The 27,682-nt window shown below is 43.4% G+C and overlaps 1 protein-coding gene across 4 annotated transcripts; it reads right to left on the bottom strand.

The window, feature by feature from the left end:
* Window positions 1-382: 382 nt before the first annotated feature.
* Window positions 383-27,682, bottom strand: Cdk11a (cyclin dependent kinase 11A). Of its 4 annotated transcripts, XM_036178955.1 has the most exons (21): window positions 27,509-27,572; window positions 26,785-26,908; window positions 26,666-26,712; window positions 25,540-25,655; window positions 22,943-23,070; window positions 21,318-21,456; window positions 17,726-17,862; window positions 11,525-11,647; window positions 10,126-10,221; window positions 9,876-10,040; window positions 9,425-9,490; window positions 8,525-8,700; window positions 7,678-7,768; window positions 2,998-3,119; window positions 2,631-2,736; window positions 2,209-2,330; window positions 2,017-2,124; window positions 1,785-1,901; window positions 1,463-1,611; window positions 1,028-1,217; window positions 383-945 (listed from the first exon to the last, which is right to left on the bottom strand). In XM_036178955.1, the coding sequence occupies exons 3-21, from the start codon at window positions 26,672-26,674 to the stop codon at window positions 853-855; spliced, it is 2,253 nt and encodes a 750-aa protein (XP_036034848.1). In that variant the 5' UTR covers window positions 26,675-26,712; window positions 26,785-26,908; window positions 27,509-27,572; the 3' UTR covers window positions 383-852. The 4 variants fall into 4 exon arrangements, with proteins under 4 accessions (XP_036034848.1, XP_036034846.1, XP_036034847.1 ...); XM_036178953.1 differs by lacking the exon at window positions 26,666-26,712 and having other exon boundaries at window positions 27,509-27,682; XM_036178954.1 differs by lacking the exons at window positions 26,666-26,712; window positions 27,509-27,572 and adding an exon at window positions 27,103-27,268.

The following is a 27,682-nucleotide window of genomic DNA, read 5'->3' as shown; positions in this document are numbered from 1 at the left end:
CTGTGTTGTTTCATGGGAAGAGGGGAGGCCAGTCTCTGCCCACCTGGATGTGGGGATCCTGGGGTCAGTACTCCCCTACTTCTGCAAAGCCCTTTTTGGTGAGGACATAGCCCCAAGGACAAGAAGGGTTTTGCCAAGACAGCCTCTAGAACAGTGAGTAAAATGAAGCACAGGGATCAGCAGCATCACCCAGGGTGTGCTGAGAGAAGGATGTGCATGGGCCCTAGGTGAAGAGGCTGAGGACCAGCTTAGGCAGAGACAGAGGCCCTAAGCAGTCACAGCTCCCCACCCCAGGGACACCCACCAGGCCCAGTGGAGAACCAGCATGCTAGCAAAAAAAAAAAAAAAAAGAAAAAGAAAGAAAAAAAAGACATACAGGAGCTTCCTCTAAGAATAGTTTACTGCTTCTTAAAACATCAACAGCCTCATATAAAACCCGACTGTGGCTGAAGTTGTCACACACCTGGATCTGTGGGCCAAGGTCTGTGTGGATGGGGCTGGTTTAGATACCCCAGTGCCAAACAGGCTGCCTCATGCATCACACACAAGCCACCACCCTCCAAGACTGACAAGCAGACCACTCCAGCTTGCTCCAGACCAGGTCCTACCGTGCGGAAGGGTTAGCCATCTACTCTGGCACCTATAGATGCCGACCCTTCCTCACTAGGAAACATAGATACCTCTTAAAACTGTCTTTCCTTTCCAGAAGGAAAAATGTGATTTAATTCTACAAATGTACAACCCGCCCCCAAACAAATAACAACATGGAGAAAACAAACAACAACAAAAACAAGGCTCTCCTGACTCAGCAGATCTGCCTGCCCCACCTAGCTGGCCAGGGTCAATCTGATCTTAGAACTTGAGGCTGAAGCCAGGGCCAGCAGCTGAGGCTCCCTGGTTGGTGGTGGTGAGGTGGAAGCCCGTCTCCTTCAAGTCATCATCACCCTGCAAAGTAAGGTGGCCACCATGAGGATTGTGTCCCCGCCTAGTCTCCCCCATGGGAACCCCTACTAGCCATGCCCCTCACCAGCTGGCTGTAGCCCAGGCCGCCCTCGGGGGGCCGTGGACTTGTGCCTCGCTTCACCCTCTGCTGCTCGCTCTTGGCGGGCCATGTGGGAAACATGGACGGGTCAATGGGGAGGGGAGTCTCTCGGAAATACTCGTGCTTGAGACCATCTTCTGCATTGATCCTCCTCCCAGGGTAGTATGTCAGGAACCTGAAGAGAATGGCATTCGACAGTGAGTATCTGCTGTGTGGTTCAGGGCACACATGGCTGTCACAGACAATGCAAAGCATGTTGGTGGATACTTGTGGAGCTAGGTTGAGAGAGGAGATGAGACCCACTGGGCCTCAGCATCTCCTAAAACCTGGTATTCAGGGGCTTCCAGGCCCCAGGGCAGTTCTGCAAGAGAATCAGCCTGGAGCCTAAGTGGCTGCAGATGGCACCACCCTCAGACTTACTTGTTCATGAGATCAAAGCCCTGATCTGACAACAAAGCCCCAAATCGCTTGCGGAGGTTGTTATAGGGATACTCGCTGAAGGTCATCTTCTTGACTGCTGGGAGGTCATTATAGCCAGGCCAGATTTTCTCACTGGGAGTCCCCAGGTCCTAGAAAAACAGGGATATCTGAATTAGACATGCACTTCACGATGCCTACATGTCACTTTTATCAGAGGGACCACCAAAAGAAAACAATGTGGCCTGGGTCACAATCCTGATCCCAGTTTTGCATACACATTGCCAGCCATTCTCTAGAAAGATAGGCCAGCTAGAATAATCACCTTGAAAACCTTGTTGATCTGATCGATCTCTGACTTCCCAGGGAACAGAGGTTTCTGTGTCAGCAGCTCTCCAAAGATGCAGCCCACTGACCACATGTCCACAGCTGTAGAGTACTCCTGAAAGTCCAGAGAACATGGTTCAGATGCCTGAAGGCCCACATTAGTGCCAGCCATAGGTTTGAGAGAGGGCAACATGGAGCAAGGAAGACTCTCAGACCTCTCTTCAACCTACCTTAGCACCAAGCAGCAGTTCTGGTGCACGATACCATAGGGTCACAACAACTGGAGTGTAGGCCTTCAGGGGTGAACCATACTCACGAGCCAGCCCAAAGTCACCGACCTAAAACAATAAGGATGGGTGGCCTATAAGACCAGGCTATAGACAGGGTTTCCAGGAGTGAGGTGGGGAAGTATAGGGGCCCACCTTGAGAATGCCAGCGTGGCTCAGCAGAAGGTTAGAGGTCTTAAGGTCACGGTGCAGGATCCAATTGTCATGGAGATGCTTCACCCCACTCAGCAGCTGGATCATTAGGGTCTTCACCTCCCCTGTGAGAGTGACAAGAACACACACATGCTTCCTTTGCTCCATGAGTTCCCAACACCCCTGCAAAAGGGCCCAGGGTCTCTGGGCTATTTGTGCAACCCAGCTTCAACTAGACCTCTGCAGCAAGTTCATTGCAGGGTGGCTCTGAGCTCTCTATGGCCACTACTCACACAGTCACTAAAAGGGCACTATTCCTACCTTTGCTCAGAGATTCCCTGCAACATACTAGAGAACAAGGTGTTCTGCCTTTATCTCATGACTGGACAGCATTGGCCGCTATCCAGGGAGACATGCAGCCTTACCTGGCAGAAAGGGCTGCTTCATGGTCTCCATTAGGCTCTTGAGGTCATGCTCAACATAATTCATCACAATGTAGATCTTGTCCATGTTGCTTCCCACAACGATTTCCTAGGAATTAACAGTCGATCCATGGGTTCTGAGCATGGCTTTTACCTCCAAACCCACCCCGGCAAGCACTGGTTCTGGGAAACCTGAAATTGAAGACATATGCTGTGGGCAGCAAAGACCTACCAAGAGACCTTGGGGTGATGATACCTTTGGAAGTGCTAACACCTGCCCTACGAGGATGCCGTAACCCTTTCTCTTGTCCCTTCAAGGATAAGCCTCCCATGCAGGCAGGGCATGCCAAATGTGCAGACTGAGCCTCACCCTGACAGTGACAATGTTGGGGTGCTGGGCCTTGAGGATGGTGTTGATCTCCCTCAGTGACGTGATTGGGAAGCCTTCCTTCTCCTTCTCCATCTTTAGCCGCTTCAGAGCCACAATTTCATCTGTTAAAAAAAACTGTGTTAGATGGACATGGTGGCTCATGTTTGTAATCCCAACACTGGAGAGGCTGAGGCAAGAACTGCCATGAGTTTGAGGCTGGAGAGTGGGACAATGTCTCAAAAACAAAACAAAACAAAACAAAACAAAAACCAACCAACAACCCCCCCCAAAAAAAACACCCCATAACGAAACAAAAAAACCCCAACTAACCAACCAAAAACAAACAAACAAACAAACTAAACCAAAATAGCCAGTTGTGGTGGCACATGCCTTTAATCTCAATATTTGGGTGAGAGAGAGAGAGAGAGAGAGAGAGAGAGAGAGAGAGAGAGATATCTCTGTGATTTGAAGGTCAGTCTGGTCTACATGGTGAGTTCCAGGACAGCCAGGGCCACATAGAGAGGGTCTGCCTCAAACTAACAAACAAACAAACCATGTAAATGCAAACTGAATTCAGGAACACATCAAAAAGATAATACACCATGATCAAATTGGCTTTTTGAAAATATGCAGGGATGGTCCAACCTATGCAAATCAATGTTATAAATTACATAAATGGACTCAGGAGCAGAAATTACAGAGTTATCTTGATAGATGCCCAAGAAAGGCATTTTGACAAAATCAAACATTTCTCATGTTAAAATTCCTGAAGGAACAATTCTTAACATGGTAAAGGATAAATGTGAAACACTTACACTTAACATTATATTGAATGGGGGAAACTCAAAAGCATTTCCAGGTGTTAGAGATGGCTGAACAGTTAAGAGCACTTAACTGCTCTTGCCCAAACCCAGGTGTGGTTCCCAGAATCCACATGGCCAATTACAACTATCTTTTGGTTTTTCAAGACAGGGTTTCTCTGTGTAGCTTTGTACCTTTTCCTGGATCTCACTCTGTAGCCCAGGCTGGCCTTGAACTCACAGGGATCCGCCTGGCTCTGCCTCCCCAGTGCTGGGATTAAAGGCGTGCGCAACCACCGCCTGGCCTCAATTACAACTATCTTTAATTTCAGTTCCAGAGGATCTGATGTCCTCTTCTGGCCTCCTTAGCACTAGGTATACACATGGTGCACAGACAATCATGCAAGTCAAACACTTGTACACATTAAGAAGAAAAAAAAGCATTTCCATTAATAATGAAGAACAAGACAGGGAGCCCACCATCTCCATTCTTATTCAGTATAGCACCAGAAGTCCTTTAAAAAACAACAACAACAACAAAAAAAACAAACCCAGGCAGTTGTGTTGCATGCCTTTAATCCCATCACTTGGGAGGCAGAGCCAGGCTGATCTCTGTGAGTTGGAGGGCAGCCTGGTCTATAGAGCGAGATCCAGGACAGGCACCAAAACTACAGAGAAACCCTGTCTCAAAAAAACCAAAAAAAAAAAAAAAAAAAAAAAAGAAAGCAGGCTGAGCAAACCAGTAAGCAGCAACTCTCCGTGGTATCTGCAGATTCCTGTCTCCAGATTCCTGCCCTGTTTAAGTTCTGTCCTGACTTCCTTCAGTGATGGACTACTGTTGAGGGACGCAAAGGTCCTTGTGTCCATAGATCACTATGAACCCTGGGCGGGCCCGGAACTCACAGAGATCTGTCTGCCTCTGCCTTCCAAGTTCTGGGATTAAAGGTGTGTGCCACTTTGTCTGATTTCAAACTACACCACACTAAGCCATAGTAATAAAATCAACACAGTACTGGCATAAAGACCGAGATCAATAGGACAGAGAAGAGGGCTCTCAAAGTCGCTGTAATACATATTATATTGATAAATTGTTATGTGATGTTTCAGTTTGTTAAAAGAAGACTGTGAATTAAGATGCTCTCCTTTGTCTTCACCAACTGATAGAGGAAAAAGTAGGGAGTACACTTCAAAACATAGGCACAGGCAAGGAATTTAAATAGCACCAGGATCACTTGAGGACAAATAGCACCTCCAGACGGCCTATTATAGGGAAGAAATAGAATAGGCCTTAATGAGAGCAGAGGATAGTAGAATACATGTGATATTAAATTTAGGGGAGTTCTGGGCACGGTGGGGCACATCTTTTTTGGGGGGGGTGTTTCAAGACAGGGTTTCTCTGTGTAGCTTTTGCCTTTACAGGGAACTCGCTCTGTAGACCAGGCTGGCCTCCAACTCACAGAGATCTGCCTGCCTCTGCCTCCTGAGTGCAGGGTGGCACCGCCTGACTGGTGGGGCACATCTTTAATCTCAGCACCCAGGAAGCAGAAGCATGTGGATCTCTGAGTTTGAGTCCCGCCTGGTCTACACAATGAGTTCCAGACAGCCAGGGCCATATAGTGAGATCCTGCCTCAATCAAAAAAATTAAAACAAATAAGGGTATACTTGGGGTTAAAGGTTTAAGCAGAGATGGGAGGGGCAATGAGGAAAAGAAAGAATGAGGGGGAGGTTAACAAAAACTACAGAAATATGAAAAGTCCTTATGGAACCATACTATTTTGAAACATAATACAATCTAACTTATTTTAAGCATACAAGTGTTTCGCCTGAATATAGGTTAAGTGTCCCACACATGTACAGGACCCACAGAGGCCAGAAGAGAGCACTGGATCCCTTGGAACTGTAGTTACAGATCGTTGTGAGCCACCATGTAGGTGCTAGGAATCAAACCTGGGTCCTTTAGAAGAATAACCAATCTTTTTTGTTTTTTTTGAGACAAGGTTTCTCTGTCCTGGAACCCACTTTGTAGACCACAATGGCCTTGAACTCATGAGATCTGCCTGCCTCTGCCTCCCAAGTGTTGGGATTAAAGGCATGCACCACCACCACCAAGCTAAGTGCAACCAATCTTAACCACTGAGCCATCTCCAGACCCCTTATTAGACAATATAATTTTTTTTTAAAAGGGAGTCTCACTGGCTTGATCTTGTGCATGGCTTGGACATGACCATGACTTGATTGCTACACCTATCAACTGCCCTATGTGGGTGGACAATGCTGCACAGAGAAGACATGGGTCATTAAATGAAAATCCAGTGCTGGGCAAGGGTACTTCCCTACAAGTTATTGGTCCTGAAAACAAGGCAGGCTATTGCTAATGCTCTTGGTTTCTCACCATAAAAGTATGATAAGACCTTATCTCCGAATATACCACACACTCTGAATGCAAGACATAAAGAAATCAAGCTGGTACTGACCAGGAAGGAAAATAGTAAGACAAGCAAAGGATGGTGGTGTACACCTCTAATCCCACCACTTGGGAGGCAGGCAGATAGATTTCTGTGAGTTCAAGGCCATTCTTGTCTACACTGGGAGTTCCAGGCTAGCCAGGGATACATAGTGAGAACTTGTATCAAAAAAAGTAACTAGGGCTGGAGAGATGGCTCAGAGGTTAAGAGCTGACTGCTCTTCCAGAGGCCCTGAGTTCAAATCCCAGCAACCACATGGTGGCTCACAACCATCTGTAATAAGATCTGGTGCCCTCTTCTGACCTGCAGTTATACACACTGTACTGTATACATAATAAATAAATAAATCTTCAAAAAAACCCCAAAAACCAAAAAACTAAAGCTGGGGATAGGGATGGGGGGGTGGGGTGAGAGGTGTGGTTGGTGGTGTTGGTGTTGTGTGTGGGTGTGGCGGGTTGCATGTCTTTAACCCAGCACATTGGGAGGCAGAGGCAGGCTGATCTCTGTGAGTTCAAGACCACCCTGGTCCACAGAGTGAGATCCAGGAAAGGCACCAAAACTACATAGAGAAAGCCTGTCGCCAGGTGGTGGTGGCGCACACCTGTAATCCCAGCACTTGGGAGGTAAGGCAGTTGGATTTCTGTGACTTTGAGGTCAGTCTGGTCTAAAGAGCTAGTCCAGGACAGGCTCCAAAGCTACAGAGAAACCCTGTCTTGAAAAACCAAAAAACAACAACAACAACAACAAAACCCAACAAAGAAAATCCCCAAAACAGTAGTAATAATAACTGAAGAACAGTAAAAGCTTGGGCAGGGAGTATAATACAGTGGTTGAGTACATAGAATTCCAGCACTGCAAAAATAAAAATAAAAGGAAAAGGCCCAACTTATGGGTCTATAAAAGTACTTTTCAGTTATTGCCACTTCCCTGTCCTTATCTTTCACTCTGGAACTTGCCACCTACTGTCATGGTGAACAGCAGAACCACAGTTAGGCTGACCTCTGACTTCTGAACATACCAAGAGGCTCAAGTCCGCATCATCTGAGTTAAGATCTGGTGTTAGGTATACAGGTATAAAGTGGCCTGAGAACTGTCACCAAGGAAAGGGTAGGAGTGCTTCCAAAGATCCAATGGAAATGTGAATCCACATTTAACAACCATGTGCTTACACAGTGCACAGGCAGAGACCACAGGCCAGCTGCTGTGGGCAGGACACTCAACTCCCTCTAGAGTCTGCACAAAGACCGAGGCTCTCCATGGAAACCACTGCCTCTTAGAACTCCCAAGACTGACCTTGTACCGATACAGGGCAACCAACTCATCATTACCCAGGAAATGACTCTTTGTCCCAGGGCAGGCCAGAGTTTCTGCTGACTAGTCCCTGGCCCTAACATTTCCTTAATAGATAACCTACCTGTTTTCTTGTCCTTTGCTCTGTAGACTACTCCATAGGTGCCTTCTTCAATCCTGTTCAGGCACTGGAACTCCTCTACACTCCGGCATCCCTGTGGAGGAAGTAGGGCATGAGGGCTCAATGGCAATATCTGATACCCTAACATAGTATTTGTACCTTGTACAGGGCAGGTAAACTAGCTAAGCAACTTAAGAAGAACCAACTATGCAATGCTGGTGAGAATAAACAACTTGTTCTTTTCTCTGCTACTTCCAATACCACGTACCACTTTTGCATTAAATGAACTGGCATGAAAAATAGATGATTTCTTATACCTGCATCCTCTGCCTGGTGAACTATGCCACCCTAGAGAGGGCATGGCCTGCCTCTCCCTAGTGCCAACCTTCCATGCATATCATAGACTGGGGTGCCACTACTCTATGTGGTCTGTAGCTAGACTCAATTGGTTGGAAGCACTCACTGGGGGGCAGGTGACAAGGACTCAGAATGGTGGTGACATACCCAGGATGACCACACCTCTGAATCCTCCAGGCAGTGTCATACATTCACTGGCATTTTCCTAAACAAAAGTTTGCAGTCCTATGCACTTATACTGAATCCCTTGCCAATATATAGGGATCAAGCAAAGGCAGAAACACCAGCACATGGCTCTTGGCACCTAGTAAGCCCCACAGTGCTGCCAGGCACAAAGAAGGACCATGGCAAGGATCATGAGAGGCTGATGCCATGACTAGCCAGAATGTATGGAGAATGTCAGCACCTCAGGAGAGACATCAGCACCAGAAGCATCGTTCTGGTCTACAGCAGAGCAGGGAACTAGCCTGGGATGAGTGGGGAGGGGTCTGACCTGCAGGGCTGGCAGGTACTTGGGCAGCTCCTGTTTTAGCTCAATGGGCGACAGGGCTGGAGAGTCAGGCACATAGTCTCCTTCCGTTGGGGCACTGCTCTGTGGGGTCCCCTCACCCACTTCTTCTTCCCCTTCTTCACTGTCCCCAGAATCTCGGTCAAATCGCGACTCTGGAACTTTAAGAGTTAAATCTAATTATAGACCAGGAGAAAGTAAGTACAGTCATCCCTTCTCCTGCTCTAGGGCTCTGAGTGCTAAACAGGAGGGGCATGTCCTGTGTTCTCCATAGAAGGAGCCAGTATAAGGCCCATCCCTCGGAAAAAGGTACTCGAGCAAGGCTTGTAGTAGCTCTAGTGATCTAGGAAAAGTCAGAATCTGAGCCAGAACCAGATACTGGGCTCATAGGATGCAGGTAGATGCCACATGTAGTGGATAGGCCCAGAACTCATGTCCACCAAACCACAACCCTGTTAGATGCTTGAGGCCCGCCCGGCCAGGTCTCCCATCCCACAAGAGTACCTGTGCACCAGACACAGAAACTGCTCTCCAACATAACCTCACTCCATGAGCACAAAACCCTGGGATTCCTCAGCACCCAAATCACAGTAGGCACACAGCAGGATGCCATCTAAATAAAGCTGTTTTCTGTCAGTCATGTCAGCCATGGTGAGCACAGGCTGCAAAGTGCCCAAAGATGTGTCCTTTGGGAATCACACCATCTCTCAGATGGTTACCTCTGTTCCTGGACAGTGTCAGGACAGCAGTTCTCTGTTGTTTCCAGGGAAAATCTTGAGTTTATGAAGTATTATGTGCTGTGCATGGTTTGTATTAACAGGACCAGGCAGCCTCACTCAGTGAATCACTATACAGGGACAGGCACTACCACAAAGAGGTCCTTACCAACCAAGATGTGGTTTTCATTTTCTCTATCTTCATCTTCACTCATTTCTTCATCACTCACTTCTTCTGCAAAAGAAAACAGGCATGTGCTCAGATCAGCATGGAGCTGAGAGCTAGACTTGGAACTGCCAGTCTACCCTGTATCAGGCCAACCTAATGGTTAGCAAGAGGTATGGAAAATAGCAGGTGTTCTTACCTACCAATTTGGGGGTTTATTTCCCTGGTGGTATCAGGGATTGAACCCAGGGCCTCACATACAATAGGCAAGCACTTTACTGTTGAACCACCACATTTCCAGTCCCAATTTTGGAGTCAATGTGAATGTCACAGAGTAAGGCACCTTTATTTGGGTATGTGCTTACACTAGACTTCAAATTATTTTTCTAAACTCTACAGTGAACATGAACTACATTTACAACAACGCAATCCATACAAGCTGCCTGCTCCTCACCTGCAGACTGTTCTGAGGCTTCCTCAGAGTTGCTCCCAGTCTCCTCTTCCTCCTCCTCTTCTTCTTCCTCCTCTTCTTCCTCTGATTCTTCACTGGTACTCCCTTCTTCCTCTTCTTCCTCCTCCTCCTCTTCCTCCTCCTCCTCAGAACCTGAGCCAGACTCTGCTACAGAATAAAACAGAGTCACAGGGTAAATCTTGGCTTTCCTTTGGCAGCAGCACCAAAGCCGCAGCCAGGTGGTCTCAGATACCTGATGAAGACTCAGCTGAGCTGGTTTTCCTCTCACTGTCACTGATGTCCTGTAGGTCTGACAGAAGGTCTCTTTCTTCAATTTTCTCTTCTTTTACTTTGAAAAAAAAAAAAAAAAAAAAAAAACGAAAAAAAACATACACAGCTGAATTTGGAGAGATGTTTTAAAAATTACTGTTCCTTTCTAAAATTACCTTACTGATTTTTATCTTACGAGTATTTGTCTGTATGTACATCATGTGTGCCTGGTGTATGCTGAGGCAAGAAGAGAGTATTAGATTCCCTAGAACTGGAATTACAAATAGTTGTGAGCTGCCATTCGAGTGTTGGGAACAGAATGCAGGTCCTCTACAAGAGCACCAAGATTGTGTAACCACTGATCCAGCTCTCCAGTCTTACTTTTTTTCCTTTTTGAAACAGGCTTCCATATAACTCAGGCTGACCTAGAACTAACTAGGTAGCAGAGAATAACATTAAACTTCTGATCCTCCAGTTTCTACCTCATGAAGACTGGGATTATACACCTATCCTACCATACTCATTTTTTTTTAACCTTTTTAGAGCTTTATTGGGAGAGAGGGGGAGAGGGAAAAGGAGAAGGAGAGGGAGAGGGAGAGGGAGGGAGGGAGGGAGGGAGGGAGGGAGGGAGGGAGAGAGGGAGAGAGGGAGAGAGAGAGAGAGAGAGAGAGAGACTTCACGAAGGGAAGAGAGCAGAGAGAGAAAAGGGAGGTCATTTTTTTTTTTTTTTAAATGTGGTGTTAGGTTCAAACACTGAGCAGGCAATCTACAAACTATGTATGTTCCCAGCCATAGAAAAATGTTCTTAAATAAACAAGCCAGAACCACCCAAAAGTTAACATGTAGCTTACAAAATGATCAGCTTCACTGTGTATAACTGTGTATAGCAAATAGTTCATCCACTCATATTTTAACTGAAAAGAACACTTCCAAAAGTGTCAGCTACAAATATCTCAGTACATGCCCACGGAGAAACTCTGTCTCAAAAAACAAAAAAGAAACAAACAAAAAGAAACACATGCCTTACTGGGAGCAGATTTGTAAGTCAGAGGACAACTTGTGCAACTGGGTTTCTCCTTCTGTCATGTGGATTCCAGGCATCAAACTTAGGTCAACACATTTGGCAAGAGCTTTTTCCTGCTGAGCCATCTTGCTTGCTCACCAATACATGATTTTATTGTGCAAAAGAAATTGCTAGGCAAGGCTTTCCTTAATTTCATTAACTGCCCCCCCCCCCCATTTTAAAAATAAACTTTTCATGGTAGCATTTAATACAAAGTAATAGGTTACATTATGGCAGTTTCATATATAATTGTTAAAAAAGCAAAACTTCTTGGTTAAATATATCCCAGGAAAGATACTTCATGCTTGCCTGGCCTCACCTGGCTTACGGTTGTCTCCCAGCTCAAAGCGCTCTCGTGGTGGCCGCAGAGGGCTGCGGCTCCAGTGGCCAACCTTTCCTTTATCACTGTAGTCTTCCCTCATGGTACGGTGATGTGCAGAGACTGTACACATGAAACAGAGCAGAGAGGTTGGTGGGAGTAGCCTTCCCAACATGGCTCCACCCTGTGTACAACTGCCAGGGTGTTACAAATCCACATGGCATTAAAAGCGTCAACATCACAGGCCAAAAACTCATTGGAAAAAGCTCCAAGCTGGAGGTTCTCAGCTGACCAGAGGACCTTCTAGAATGACCTTCACTGGTCACAGAGCCCAAGGTGGGTGCCAAAGAATTCTGGGAAGATGGTGGAGTGAGAAATGCCAGGCAGCACCTCAATATCAACTTGGCCTGTGTTAGGAAATTAGTGTGGAACTCTGAAATCACTGAGGGTCTTCAAGTTCCAGGGGAAGCTTGGATAACAAACTGGTTAATTCTGGTCAATTTAGCTGTTAGCATAGCAGAAGCTGCCCACCCTTGTCCCTAGGGCAACAAGTTATTCTGAGTTCCCCAATCATCAAAGACCTATGCTCTCAATGCTGTTTGCAGCCCCAGAGGGATAAAGCAGACAAGCTACTGAGATTGCATCTCACTCTGGTTAGGCTGTCTTTTAGAGAGAATGTAAGGGCCAGGGCACTTATGCCCACTCCTGTATCTTCTTTTCCTCATTTAGTAGCTAGATCTTTAAGGATATGGACACTAAAGCAATTGTATACACAGGGGAAGCTAGAAAGTAACTGCACATTCCCAGACACAGGCAGACTTAGATTTGGCACAGGAGGATGTGCCAGGCCAAATGTCAGCACAGACAGTACCAACACTCACAACACAGTCACAGCAAGTCCTGAGGAAGGGTCTGAGATCAGAATCATGACAAACATGTTAACAAGTTAAAAAATAAATAAACGGGCTGGAGAGATGGCTCTGTGGTTAAGAGCACTGACTGCTCTTCCTAAGGTCCTGAGTTCAATTCCCAGCAACCACATGGTGGCTCACAATCATCTGTAATGAGATCTGGTGCCCTCTTCTGGCTTGCAAGGACACATGTAGGCAGAACACTATATATGTAATAAATAAATAAATCTTAAAAAAAAATATAGATAAACAAGACCCAGCATGGTGGCACAGACCTTTAATCACAGCACATGGAGACAGACAGATGCAGACAGAAGCAGAGGTAGGTGTATCTCTGTAAGTTGGAGGCTAGCTTGGTGTATATAGTGAGTTCCTGGACAGCCAGGGTTGCATAAAGAGACCCTGTCTAAGAAAAACTATTAACAAACAGTGCTGGACAGTTTTATGTCAACTTGACACAAACTAAAGTCGTCTAAGAGGGGATCTCAATTAAGAAAGTGATTCCATAAGATGGAAGCTGTAAGCAAGCCTGCAGAGGCATTTTGTTAATTAGTTACTGATGAGGAAGAGGCTCCAGCCCATTGTGGGGTCACATATCCAAACATAGGGCCTATGAAAGCTAAGAAAAGTTCTGGACAGAGAGCTAGTTTAGCTTCCTAGTCCTAGAGTTTCTCAGGTGGGCTGGTGCTTATTAAAAAAACTTAGTTTATAGGGGTTGGGAATTTAGCTCAGTGGTAGAGAGCTTGCCTAGCAAGTGCAAGTCCCTGGGTTCGATCCTCAGCTCAAAAAAAAAAGTCTTTACGGAGAGAATAAAATAATATAAAAAGGATAAGCCAGGTAAAGATGGAAAATACACATTAAGGATTCTATATGGTGTCTTGTTGACTTTGAATTTTTTTGTAAGATTTGTTTATTTATTATGCGTACAGTGCTCTGTCTGCATGTGTCTCTGCAGGCCAGAAGAGGGCACCAGATCCATTACAGATGGTTGTGAGCCACCATGTGGTTGCTGGGAATTGAACTCAGGACTTAGGAAGAGCAGCCAGTGCTCTTAACCTCTGAGCCATCTCTCCAGCCCAACTTTGAATTTTTTTGATTGCTGATGAAGAAATGATAGCTGCTGAGAGATACTGAATTATGGAAACTGTTAAATTAAACGAACCTATATATATTTAAAAATGTCTTCAAAGCTGGGTGGTGGTGGCACATGCCTGTAATCCCAGCACTTGGGAGGCAGAGAAAGGTGGATCTCTGTGAGTTCAAGGCCAGCCCGGTCTACAGAGCTAGTCCAGCACGGACTCCATCTACACAGAAACCCTGTCTCGAAAAACCAAAAAAAAAAAAAAAAAAAAAAAACCAAAAAAAAAAAAAAAAAAAAAAAGAAATGTCTTCAAAATGGAATTAAAAAAATATGTTGCTTTGGAGGAGAGGTTATGTTTTTAAATAATATTTATTCTTATTTTTTGTGCATTGGTGTTTTGCCTGCATGTATATCTGTGTGAGGCTGTTGGGTCCCTTGGCACTAGAGTTACAGACAGTTGTTAGCTGCCATGTGGTTGCTGGGAATTGAACCTGGGTCCTCTGGAAGAACAGTTAGTGCTCTTAACCAATGAGTCATCTCTCCAGCCCCAAGAGGTTAAGTTTTTGTTTCCACAAAAAAGAAAAGCATGTGGATTCATTCAAGGTTGAGAGTGATCAGATTTGCTCAGGGGAGAACTCCTGAAAATCCTGGCTACAGACATACAAATTTAAGGTTATTTTTGTTACAACATATTATACACGTGTTTCTACTTTTTATTTAAGATATTATACCTATGCAGCTCATTTAACAATATAATTTAAATTTCTAGTCCTTGAATGTTATTATTACGGACTATTTAGGATAGTAAAGAAATGCAGTTTAACTGTGGAAATCAGTATGGCGGTTTCTCAGAAAATTGGGAATCGATCTACCTCAAGACCCAGCTATACCACTCTTGGGCATATACCCAAAGAATGCTCAATCATACCACAAAGATACATGCTCAACTATGTTCATAGCAGCACTATTCATAATAGCCAGAACCTGGAAACAACCTAGATACCCCTCAACTGAAGAATGGATTTAAAAAATGTGGTACTTATACACAACAGAGTACTACTCAGCAGAGAAAAACAATGATAGCATGAACTTTGCAGGCAAATGGATGGAACTAGAAAATATCATCCTGAGTGAGGTAACCCAAGCCCAGAAGGACAAACATGGTATGTACTCACTCATGAGTAGATACTATATATAAAGCAAAGTTCTGTGCAACCCATAGGACTAGGGAGGCTACATAGCAAGGGGGACCCTAGGATGACTATGGCTTATAATAAGTTTGGGTTTACTCAATCACTGGGCAAGCCTCAGTGAAACATTTCACTATTAGGATAAGAATTTGTACTACATCAAGCTGATAATAGAAAAATTAATAAATAAGTAAATAAACACACAAACAACAACAACAAATGCAGGTTAGTAGTTAGTCACTTATAACAATGAAATTTATACTCATGCTATGTTTACAAGGTCAAACAGATATATTTTAGATATACAAGTGATCTTCAAACACTTCAAAGACCTACAGAATATTGCATTTAAAATGTTTTAGCAACATAAGGTTTTGCATGACAGTGAGATGTGTCTGCTCCTAGCAGCACCAATTTACTTCAAAAAAGGATGATAGGCATCAAAGAACCTACATACAGAGTTTGCTTTCCTTTTGGCAAAAGCTAGCCATTTGGGCAAGAAACTGCCCTTGCCTTGACTGCTCACAGTATGCTGTCCAAGAGATGGCTCAGAGGTTAAGAGCACTAGCTCTTTTTCCAGAAGTACTGAGTTCAATTCCCAGCAACCACAAGATGGCTCACAACATCTAAATAAGATTTGTTGCCCTCTTCTGGTGTGCAGGCATCTATGCAGGCAGAACACTTAACACTGTATACACAGTAAATAAATACATTTGAAAAACAAAAACAAAAACAACACCCTGCACCAAATTAGACAAGCAAGACACAAAGAAGGCGACTGCCGAACTTTGCCAAGACAAGCTAGGACAGTCCTTCAAAATCCCTGCTTCACAGAAGTCTCTCAGATATTTTAGGCCCATTGGCTGACTCGGGATGGCACCTCAGGATGACTATCCAGGCAGCCAGCTGTCATTGTCGTTTCTTAGTTTGGGGAATTTGCTTGCTCTGCCCTTCCTGTTTACTTAGGTAATACTATATCCTTCTGGGGTCTTTGATGGAGTTGAAGACTAGGTAGTTATAGAAATTAGGTACAAAATTTTAGCCTTACCAAGATAGCATTAATAATGGAGTATTTTCTCTGAATTTGCCAAATACAAATGGATTGGACATTATGAATGTAATTCTTTCCTGAGAATTGTTCTTATTGTATAGTTTTACTATGTTAAAACCCTTTCCTTTTTATTCACTTTTATTTTATTTATAAGGGGAAATGTTGCAAGATATATGATTACACTGTGTAAAGATATGTCACTGTGACGGTTTTAATAAAAAGCTAAATGGTCAAAAGCTAGGCAGGAGGTACAGCAGGGAATTCTGGACATAGAGAGCTCTGGGAAGAAGAAAGGCAGAGTCACCAGTAGGACAGAGAGGGAGCAAGACATGCAGGAGGACAGGTAAAAGCCACGAGTCACATAGCATCCCATAGATTAATAGAAATGGGTTAATGTAAGGTATAAGAGCTAGTGGGACAAGCCTAAGCTATAGTATGAGCTTTTGTAATTAACAATAAGTCTCTGGGTTTTCTTTTCTTTTTTTTTTTTCCTGTGGAGCTGAGGATCGAACCCAGGGCCCAAGTGTTCTACCACTGAGCTAAATCCCTAAATCCCCAACCCCGAGTTTTCTTTTGTTTGTTATTTTTTTGTTTTTTGCTTTTTGTATGAGCTGGCAATACAGAGAAAGATTCACTTCAGGACGTATCATCCCTGGGCTGGTGGTCCTGGGTTGTATAAGAAAGAAGGCTGAGAAAGCCATGGAAAGCAAGCCACAAAGCAGCATTCCTCCACGGCCTTTGCATCAGCTCCTATCTCCAGGTTCCTGTCCTGTTTGAGGAACTGTCCTGACTTCCTTTGATGATGAACTGTGATGAGGAAGTGTAACCCAAATAAACCCTTTCCTCCCCAAGTTGCTTTGGTCATGGTATTTCACCACCGCAATAATAACCCTAACTAAGACACCAATCAATCAAGAAGGAACCAAACAAACAAAGCAAACAACTTTTAGCACTTGAGAAGCAGGGGCAGATGGATCACTGTGAATTGAAGGCCAGGCTAGTCTACTAGTGAGTTCTGAACAACCAAGGCTATGCAGAGACCCTGCCTGAAAACAAAACAAAATCAAACAAACAAAACAACAAAAACTACACTCACAAGACATTCAAAGAAATAGCAATGTTTGTCCCAGTCAAAGGGAAAAAAATTAACCATCCCAATGTAGGTTTGACACACATAAAATAATACAAATAAATAAAATTAAAACAAAGAGAAATAGATCAATGATACAAAAGATGACAATAAAGGAAAAATGAGAAACAAAAATGTAATCTGACATGCAGAATATAAACAGCAAAAGGACAACAGGAAGCCTATCCTTTCAGCCAGACTTTAAAAGGAAAATCTGACACAAATTTGAGTTCTAGCACCCACACAGAGGTTCACAACAGTCTGTAACTCAAGTCCCAGGGCATCTGATGCTCTCGGCAGACCTCTAAGGACACATAGCATGCATATATTGCAGACATACATGCAAGCAAAACACTCATAAATACAGAATAAAAATAACTAAGGCTTTTTTTTTTTTTTAAAGAGTAAAACAGAAAATATACATAGATTGCCATGAAATTTAAGATGGGAAGAAAAATGGAAAGGTTTTTTTTGTTGTTGTTGTTTTTTCAAGACAGGGTTTCTCTGTGTAGCCTTGGCTGTCCTGGAACTCTCTCTGTGGACCAGGCTGGCTTCTAACTCAGAGATCTGCCTGCTTCTGCCTCCCGAGTGCTGGGATTGAAGGTGTGCACCACCACAGCCTGGCAGAGTAAGGATTTAGTAAAGCAATCATAGGAGTCAAGAACTGCCTCTTTCTGCTCCCGGGAAAGAGTGTCTTTCCCAAGGCCCACTCAAGGTAGTCACATTACAAGCACTCCTGTAGGGCAATCATGTGTGTGAAATCTATGGCAACAGTCAATCCCCTCAGAGTAGCCCAGGAAGAGGCCCCACAGAGAAAGAGGGCAATCCATCCCTCCTACCTTCCCTACGTGCTTCTCTCTCTTTGCGACGCTCTTCTGCCCTCCGTTCCCGCTCCTTTTGTTCCCGCTGTTCCTTCTGTTGCTCCCTCATCTTGCGCTCCCGTTCCCTCTTCCTTTCTAACTGCTCCAGGCGGTCCCTGGAAAAAGCACACCAAGTCATCATTCTCCTAACCCACAGGAAGTTTCTTTTGTAGGCCAGGTTGTTTGATTTCTGCTCAACTTATGTAGTGTATTTGCACACTGTAAACCCAAAAATGGCTATTTAGGTGTCAAATCCATATGTGCATATCATCAAGCAGTTCCTGGTGAGCTACAACAGAAAAGCATAAGAGGAGGCCATCATCTGTCAGATTCCAAACACACTGGTTATATTGCCTCGGTTGGCAGCTCCAGGAAAACACAGCATGTAGATCCCCAAGTATACCAAAGAACCCAGGTTAGACCCAGTAGATCAGGAGTACACAAAGAGGAGTTAGAGAGGCCTCCTGGGAAAGTAGGGAGGCAGCCATGGCCCCAAGACCTGAGTGTTGACAAATTCTTTCACTGGAGTCTGGGCAGATAGATCTAGGGCCACTTCCTACCCTAGCTTGAGATAGTGTGGGCTTGAACATGATGGGGACAGCAGAGGAGCTATGAGCTTGAAACAAGGCATGAATCACCTGGAGTGCAGAAAATTTACTAGGTACTGAAACATGTCCAGGTGGCTAACTTCATCATTTTCCATGTTCCTCTGGCTAGATAAAAGGTTCTGTGTTTCTGGAGTTTTACGTTTTAATTGCTTCTTTGATTTTATATATGTACACCTGATATGTTATTTAATGGTGGTTTGTTTGTTTGTTTGTTAGGGTTTCACTAAGTCTCCTGGGCTGGCCTAAAGCTTTGAGCAATCCTTCTGCCTAAGCCCCCAGGAGCTGGGAATACAAGGATACACTTCAAGGTCTGGCTAGTTTTACTATTGGGAAAGTAGGAGTAACTGAGTAACTGAGGCTGGCCTGGAACTCATTATGTAAACCAGGCTGGTCTCAAACCCATGAAGATCCATATGCCTCTGCCTCCAGAATGATAATTGCACAAATTCTATTGTTGACCTGTACATTTACCATTTCCAGTCTGAAGCTCATCCTGAATGAAGGTCTTCCTTTCTTACTTAGTGGGGTTGTTAGCTACCCCAAAAACAGGCCACTGAGACTCCTCTCTCTCTTTCTGTTCTTCAAAGAAGATAACTCCTACTACTCTATTAAGTACAGTCTGCATGTTTAAGCAAAGACTCAATACTCTCCAAAACAAGTTCCCTGGATATGTTACTTTGTGGTCTGTGTGATCTTTTAAATAAAATAATTGTACATGCATGAATGTTTTGTACACATGTATGTGTGCCATGTGCATGCCTGGTGCGTGGGGAGATCAGAGAGGGTATCAGATCCTCTTGAATTGTGGTTACAGGCAGTTGTGAGCCACCATGTGTGCTGGAAAATGAACCCTGGTCCTTTACAAGATCAAGAAAGTTCTCTTAATTGCTGAACCATCTCTTCAGCCTCCTCACTCTCTCCACCTTTTGGAACAGGGTTTCAGGGGCTGGAAAGATGGCTTAGCAGTTAAGAGCACTGGCTGCTCTTCCAGGGATCCTAAGTTCAATTACCAGCAACCACATGGTGGCTCACAACCATCTGTAGGATATCTGATGTCCTCTTCTGGTATAAAGGCATACATGGAGATAGAGCATTCATATATATAAATCTTTTTTTTTCAGAGCCAGGATTTCTCTGTGTAGTTTTGGTGTCTGTCCTGGATCAACCTCTGTCTCCTGAGTACTGGGATTAAAAGCATGCCCCCACTCTGGCAAGCTATAAAATAAATCTTAGGGGCTAGAGAGATGGCTCAGAGGTTAAAAGTACTGACTGCTCTTCCAGAGGTCAATTCCCAGCAACCACATGATGGCTCACAACAATCTGTAATGAAATCTGGCGCCGTCTTCTGTATACATAATAAATAAATAAGTAAACAGTTGAAAAATAAATAAACAAACAAATCTTAAAAAAAAAAAAAAAGAAATGAAAAGAAAAGAAACAGGGTCTCATGGATTTCAGACTGGCTTCAAACTCACTATGCTGTCAGGAATGACCTTGAACTTAAGGTCTTCCTATAGGTCAATTTTTAATGCTCTCACTCTGAGTTCTCAGATTATCCTCTAGTGAGTTTCTAAAGCACAATCATCGTGGCTTTTCTCAATTATAACCAGCTTTAAAGCTAGTTTGGGGGAATAGACAGGTAGATTTGCTTAGTATTATCCAGAAATATGTCCACATGTTTTCTCTTATTTTCTTCTCCTGCTTTACCTACAAAAAAAAAAAAAAAAACCTACAGAGAGGCTCAAGCTTCATTTACCAAGCTCTACTTCTATCCCCAGCCACCCTCACTGGACAAGGCACCTTAGTCTCTACAAAAGCAATAGTGGGCTTAGGTGTTCCACATACTGTGAATTTATACCTGTCCCTGCTGGCCTCAGACTGACTGCTGAGTACACCAAATGTTTCAGTGAGAAGCAGCGTTTTTCACCTCTTACCCTATGCTGTGTGTTTAGCGCTACCTGCTGGGAATGGTCACTGTCACCATCCTCCTTCCTGCTCAATAGGCCAACTCCCCAACCTTTCCTGAACTTAGTCTAAACCAGTTCAGAGGATATATATGGAGCTAAACAGACACTGCTCCTGGAGTGTAAGCTGATAGAGAACTGATGGAAAAGAACGGCCTGAGCCTGGAGTCCTAGTTCCTATATTGTCAGGTCCTTGGGGGGCTCCTTTCTTATTACTTAGTCCATTTTTGTTGGGAAGATCCACAGTCTGTTTTCAATGTGATGCAGGAAACTACCACTTCAGATCTGGCTGAAATCTCTCTCTCTCTCTCTCTCTCTCTCTCTCTCTCTCTCTCTCTCTCTCTCTCTCTCTCTGGTTTATCGAGACAGGGTTTCTCTGTAGCTTTGGAGCCCATCCTGGACTAGCTCTGTAGACCAGGCTGGCCTCGAACTCACAAAGATCCACCTGCCTCTGCCTCCCAAGTGCTGGGATTACAGGCATGCACCACCACTGCCTGGCTCTAGATGAACTCTTGATCCTCATAACTGAATTCCTACCTGGCAGTCCTTGTTAGTTATTGCTGTTGCCTTGATAGGGTCTAAAATTACGAGGAGACAAATCTCTGGGTACAACTGTAAGGGGTTTCTAGACTGTTCTGAGGTGGGAAGACCCACCTTCATGTGGGTATCACTATTCAACAGACTGGGGTTCCAAAATGAACAAAAGGTAGAAAGAAGTGAGAAATAACATTGTTTTGTTTCCTGACTGCAGATGTAACAACTAGCTTCCTTAAACTCTTGAGACCCTGCCATGATGGATTGAAACCTAAAACTTGAACCAATGTAAGTTCTTCCTTCCTTAAGTTGCTTTTCTAAGGTATTTTGTCACAGCAAAGGAAAAAGTCAGTAATACAGATCTCAGACTCCCTTGCAATATCCTTTGCCCAACTGATCTCACTAAACCAAGTCTCTCAGTCAGCAAAATCTCTGTATTAAAAGTCCTTAATGAGCAGGTCTCACCTCTCTCTCCTGGAATGTTCTCTTGCCATTTCTCTCCTCTTCTGTCTTTCCCATTCTCTGCGAGCTTTATCTTGTTCTTCTCGATGGCGTTTCCGACGTTCATGTTCTCTTTCTTTTTCTTTCACTCTAGCGTGCTTCCCTATGAGATATGAGCATCATGTAAAGAAGCTCAATTTATGCCTCGGTGATTGCACGTGTCTTTAACCCCAGCACTCAGGAGGCAGAGGCAAGAGAAGCTCTGAGTTCCAGGCTAGCCTACAAAATGAGTTCTAAGACAGACAAGGCTACACAGAGAAACCCTGTCTGAAAAAAAGAAAAAGAAAAACAAAACAAAATAAAAAAAACAAAACAAAACAAGGAAGACAGAATGTGGAACTAGAGATGAATCTGCAGTTAAAAATGCTTGCTGTTCTTCTTCAAGAGGACCTGTGTTTGGTTCCACATCAGGAGGCTCACAATGACCTGTAACTTCAGCTCCAAGGGATCCCATGTCCTCTTCTGACACATATATTTTTGGCATACGTGGACGCTTGCATTAGTTTATGTGCACGAAGTGCATGCAGGTGCCCTTGAAAGCCCCAGCATATTGCTTTCCCTGGAATTGGAGTTATAGGTGGTTGTAGGATGCCAATGTGGGTGCTGGGAACCAAATCCAGATCCTCTGAAAGAGAAGTAAGCATTCTTAACCACTGAGCTATCTCTCTAGCCTTGATTTTCACCTTTCTGAGTGTTAATCATGACATATTATTTTCATAACTTAAAAATCACTATTTATACACAATACAAAACAAAACTGTCCTTTTTAATAGATTCTACTATTATATATAGAATCACATTAGCAAGGGCAGAAGAGATGGCTGCTCTTTCAGAGGACTCAGATTCCAGCACCCACATCGAAGCTCATAACTTCCTGTATCTCTACTTTAGGGGATCTGACACATTCACACAGACATACATGCAGGTAAAATACAAATGCACGTTAAATAAAAAGTAAACTTTAAAAGACACAAAAATACAAAACAACAAAAATAAAACACATTAGCAATTGCACTTATAATATTATATGATTTTAATTGGTCTCAGGGTCTGTTTTCCTAGTACTCTTAAGAACCCCTTAAAGCTAGGAATGCAGAAACTATCTGTAATCCCAAAATTTAGAAGGAAAATCTTGAGTGCTGGAGGACAGGCTGAGCTACCTAGCAAGATCTTGCTTCTTAAAAATGTTATTAAAGCCAAAAAAAAAAAAAAAAAAAAAGAGGGAGAGAGAACCTCTTGGTATTGGTACTGGACTAAGACCAAACCTCTCAAATGAAAGCCATTAGTTGGACTTGACCCCAACACCCATTATTATTAAATCTTTTTGGTGTTTTCACGTATATTTATTAAATGATAGCAACTGTATATATAGACAAATGACTTTAAAACAATGTAAAAGGGGAGAGAAGAAAACATTTATGTACCAGGAGAAAAAAGAAACAGTTATTCTAAAGAGTCTACAATTAGTTTATGGTTTTGGCTAGCTTTCCATTCATCTTCATTTGTAGATACACTCTGAAGAAGGCAGGTGATGACAGAGGAGACAAACAGCTGTGACTACCACAGGAAGAAAGCAAAGACTCTCATACCTCCCTCTGCTGAATGGCTACGATGTCTACGCTTCTCTTTTCTCTTCTCATCTTTTCTGTGATGGGCTTTTTCTTTCCGGGACATTTGCTGGGGTGGTTTAATGGCCAGAGAATCATCTTCCTCTCCTCTGAAATAGATGAGAGAGACACCATGATGGCAAGTGCAGAGAACTAGAGTATACCCAAAGAAAAGCATTAATCCCAATAGAATAAAGTTCAACTCCAACCATCACCTAAGAAAATTTGAAGCCAGGTGTGGTGGCACACTCCTTTAATCCCAGCACTCGGGAGGCAGAGGCAGGTGGATCTCTGTTGAGTTCCAGGCTAGCCTCGTCTACAAATTGAGTTCTAGGACAGGGCTGTTATACAGAGAAAGCCTGTCTTGAAAAAAACAAAAGCAAAAATTGAAATTGAACCTATTTTAAGAGTTAAATGAAAAATATGAGAAATCAATGTCTGTAAACAAAAATGCTTCTTTATGGAGTGGCATGTCAATTTGTTCATTTTCTTTTTCTTTCCTTTTTTCTTTTTTTTTTTGAATGCTGTTTATTGAAGGAGGGAGGAAGTCTTAAATACAGGCTTGCAACACAATGGGAGAACACCAGAGGGCAGAAGTTCGCTTCTGGTGTTTTACAATCTTGCATCTAGGCTGTTAACGCCCAATATGCAGGATCATTTTCTTGATTGTGGTAATGGGCTGATGGCCAAATAAAAATGTGTCAAATCACACATTATATGCAGTTCATTTAGTCACTTATACTTCAGTAAGATTCCTAATGTCCTATAATTTTCATCAACTTTAACAAGACCAAAAGTTCATTTAATAGTATCTTCAACTAATTCTATAACACCAAGAATAAGGAAAAGTTTACACTCTGAGCTTCTCAAAAGAACCATACTAGCTGGGTGGGGTGGCACATGCCTTTAATCCCAGAAGTCAGAGGCAGGTGGATCTCTGTGAGTTCAAGGCCAGCCTGATCTACATACAGAGGTAGTTCCAGGACAGCTAAGGCTGTTACACAGAGAAACCCTGTCTCAAAAAAAACCAAAAAAACAAAAAAACCAAAAAACAACCAAACCAACAACAACAAAAAACATCAAACATGTTATTTTAACTTTTGATTTTATTTTCCTTAGTTATCTTACAAGACATGGGAAGAAAACAAATGATAAGACATCACCACACTGAAAGAGTTATCAGACATACATGTTGGCATGATACTGCTGATAGTGGCCCCTCTGAATTCCACTTCGGATTACTTCTAAAACTGTAGGCTTGTAATACAGATAAACATTTAAATGTATTATCTAAATGGTGCTGGCTTGACTGAAGAATTGCCATAAAGAAAGGAATACATGTTTACATTCCTTCATAACTCCACACAAAAGCAACATCACATGTGAGGTAAACTTCAAGTCAAAATACAAACTTTAAACAACCAGGTGTGGTGGTGCACACCTTTTAATCCCAGCACCTAGGAGGCAGAGATAGATGGATTTCTGAGTTCAAGGGTCTATATAGAGATCTTCAGGAAAGTCAGGACTACATACAGAGACCCTGTCTCAAGTAAACACAAAAACCAAAATTTTCAAAAACTGAAATTATTATAGATTTGTGTATGAGTATGAATATTTTTCTGCATAAATGTATGTGCGCTACATGTGCCCATGGAGGTCAGAAAGGGGCATCAGATCTTCTGAAACTGGACTTACAGGGGGTTGTTAGCCATCATGGCCATATGGTGCTAAGAACCTAACCTAGGTCCACTGTAAGAGCAACAAGTGCTCTTAACCACTAAGCCTTCTATCCAGCTCCAAAACTATTTCAACTGAAAGAGGCAGTCTATGGGGCTCAGTGGTTAAAAACATTTACTGTTTGCTGTGGGATGTCTTTCTGTATGCTGTGAATATGTGTTGCTCTGATTGGTTGATAAATAAAGCTGTTTGGCCAATGGTGAGGCAGAATAAGGTTAGGGGGTACATTTCAACTGGAGAGAGACAAAAGAGGAAAGAAGAGGCAGGAGAGAGACGCTGATAGCCGCCACCAAGAAAGCAAGATGTCAAAGTACAGGTAAACCACAAAGCCACCTGGCAACTTACAGATAAACAGAAATGGCTTAAGTTAGCTAGGGAGAAGCATGAGCCATATGCCATCCAGTTTATAAATAATATAAACCTCTGTGTATTTACTTGGGTCTAAGCAGCTTTGGGACTCAGTGGGAGAGATTTGTCATGACCGCGGAAAACTTCTGACTACAGTTGTTCTTGAAGAAGACCCAAGATTGGTGTCCAGGACTCATATTGGGCATCTCACAACAACCTGTTACTCCTAAAAGATCCAATGTCCTCTTCTGGCTTCTGTGAGTAAATTCTCATTCTCTCTCTCTCTCTCTCTCTCTCTCTCTCTCTCTCCCCTTCCTCTCTCCCTCTACCTCTCACTCTCTCCTTCTCTCTCACCAAACTGCAAAAAAAGAACAAAACTCATGTTTTGAGTATTTTACAATTCGGTATGAAATGTATTCACAGCTAACTGGGGCACAAGTGGCCCATGGGTTGCAGGTTAAACATGCCTATGACAACACCTTACAATTTCTCACCTGTCTTCCATAGAATCTTCTCTTCTATATGGTGAGTTCCTGATTGTGATTTCCATTCGATGATCTCTCAGCTCCCCCTCCTCAAGGGAATCCCTTTTGGAATCCCGGTCATCAGACTAAGATGTAAAGAAAAGTGAAACATTGTCATTTTCCTTATAGATAACTTTTCTAATATTTGAAAAATATCTTGTTATGTAGCTCAGGCTGGCTTTGAACTCAAAACCTTCTGCCTCAGCTCCCAAATGCTGTGGTTACCTTACCTTACTAAACATATCTTTTTTCTTTTTTTTTGAGACAGGGTCTCACTATATAGCACTGGCCTCTTGAGTTCCTGAGTCTTGGGATTAAAACTGAAGTTTGCTGAGTAACTTTAAATATACACGTTGATTGGAGACATTACAAAATGCAAGATAACTTTTGTTCACATTTCATGTAATTTACATCACTTTTTCTTTTTGTAACCCCGAACCCAAGAATAGGAAGTTAAAAATGCTATGTACGATAAGGGACATGAGACTGCGCAAAGCATGTTAGTTTATTTATTTATGAGCCAAAATTAAGGCCTAAGTTAGACTTTATACATCAAATACATCATACAAGATTTATATATACATTTCAAAATGGTCTCTTTCTAATTTTATCAAAAGAAGTACTTATGTCCAATCACCAAAAACCTCGACTATTTTATCACTCACACCAAGGAAGTTACAAAGCACTCGTTTTAACTGCAAGGCAAATTCCCATTATATTAAAAATACTTGGAAATGGTATTATGAATATACTAATATGAAATGAGAAAAAATAGTCTGGTTGCGATATTGATTCCAAGTTCACACCATTTTATTTTTAAAAGAGATATTTAGATACAGCTTCAGAGGTTGGAGAGATGGCTCAGTGAATAAGAGCACTGGCTGCTCTTCCAGAGGACCAGGTTCGATTCCCAGCACCCACATGCCAGCTCACACCTGCCTGTTACTCCAGTTCCAGGGGATCTCACACCCTCACAGACATACATGCAAAACATAAAAAACAAAACCCTAGATACAGCTTCAGTGTGTTATCAATCTACCTTCAATGTCAACTGAGTATATGTTTTTGTTAATTTTAGAATAGATTTTGGGCTCACCTGTGACATTTGGAAGTACAAAAGAACTTCACCGAAGAAGCGTTGTTCTAATGGAAAAATGAGGGCAAAGAAATTAAATCTCCTTTAAGAAAACCACTTACTTAAAAAACATAGCTTACATTTTTTAAGCGTTTTATCTCTGCTTTCTCCTCTTGTTCTTTCCTTCGTTTCTTTTCCTGGAGAATTTCATCTAACGTTTTCACTTTCCAAGAGTCCTTTTCATCACCCATTTGAGTTAAAACACTGCAAAAAGAAAAATAATTCAAGCAACCTCGGGACACAGGAAACTATGGTCTGTTGCTCTCTCTTTTCTAAACACTTGAAGTCTAATCAGTAGTGTTTCAGAATAAGTCCCGGAACTCCAAGTAAGTGGGAAGGATTCGGCCTTAACATAATATTTCTGTCACATTCCTGTAAGGTTTTGGGCAACTGTTTACCTCGGTTCACTTTTCCGTAAAACGCAATCATCATCCTCCACGTAATGGTACTGTTCTAGGATGAGAGACCATCCAGGTCAAAGCTCTTATTCAGTGCCTCGCACTCAACAAACTCTGCCTTAGGTGTCAAAAGGTTGTATGAGAAAGCTCCGGGATGCGAGGAGGCCTGGGTGACGGTAAGATCAGGGTGTACTGTCAAACTCTGGGCCCCAGCGCGGGGTCCTACTTTTGAGGGCTCAGTCGCGTCAAACTGAGGCAGGGGCCGGCTCCGGGGAGCGCCAGGGTCTGCCGCCTCCATTGCCTTAGTTCTGTGTGGAGCAAGGCTGTACGCGGCAGCAATGTGTCCCTAGCCCCGATTCTTCAGGCCAAACAGTCAACCTACAGCTGACCTCCCGCCACCACTCACCCCTGCGCCGCCGCCGCCGCCGCCGTCGTTCCTGGAGTCTGAGAAGAAACAGCACCGGCGCGCGGCAGGATCGTCGCCACTTCCTTCGTGGACGCGTGCTGATTACGTCGGGATGACGCTAGCGGGCCGCGTGCGGCCTCCATTTTATGTCCCCCGCCCCCATGGTACCCTGCG

The sequence above is a fragment of the Onychomys torridus genome, chromosome 2 (genome assembly GCF_903995425.1).
Source record: "Onychomys torridus chromosome 2, mOncTor1.1, whole genome shotgun sequence".
NCBI lineage: Eukaryota > Metazoa > Chordata > Mammalia > Rodentia > Cricetidae > Onychomys > Onychomys torridus.
This window is presented reverse-complemented; position numbering and strand designations above follow the sequence as displayed.

Bases quoted from the DNA above. Each gene is read 5' to 3' on its own strand.
- Cdk11a (XM_036178953.1), bottom strand. From the start codon at position 27,651: ATGGAGGCCGCACGCGGCCCGCTAGCGTCATCCCGACGTAATCAGCAC. The intron at 7,769-8,524 runs GTCAGACCCCTC...CTTCCTCCACAG, and splicing joins AGTACCTGCCAGCCCTGCAG to GGATGCCGGAGTGTAGAGGA. The intron at 2,737-2,997 runs GTGAGGCTCAGT...GTTAATTCCTAG, and splicing joins CCAACATTGTCACTGTCAGG to GAAATCGTTGTGGGAAGCAA.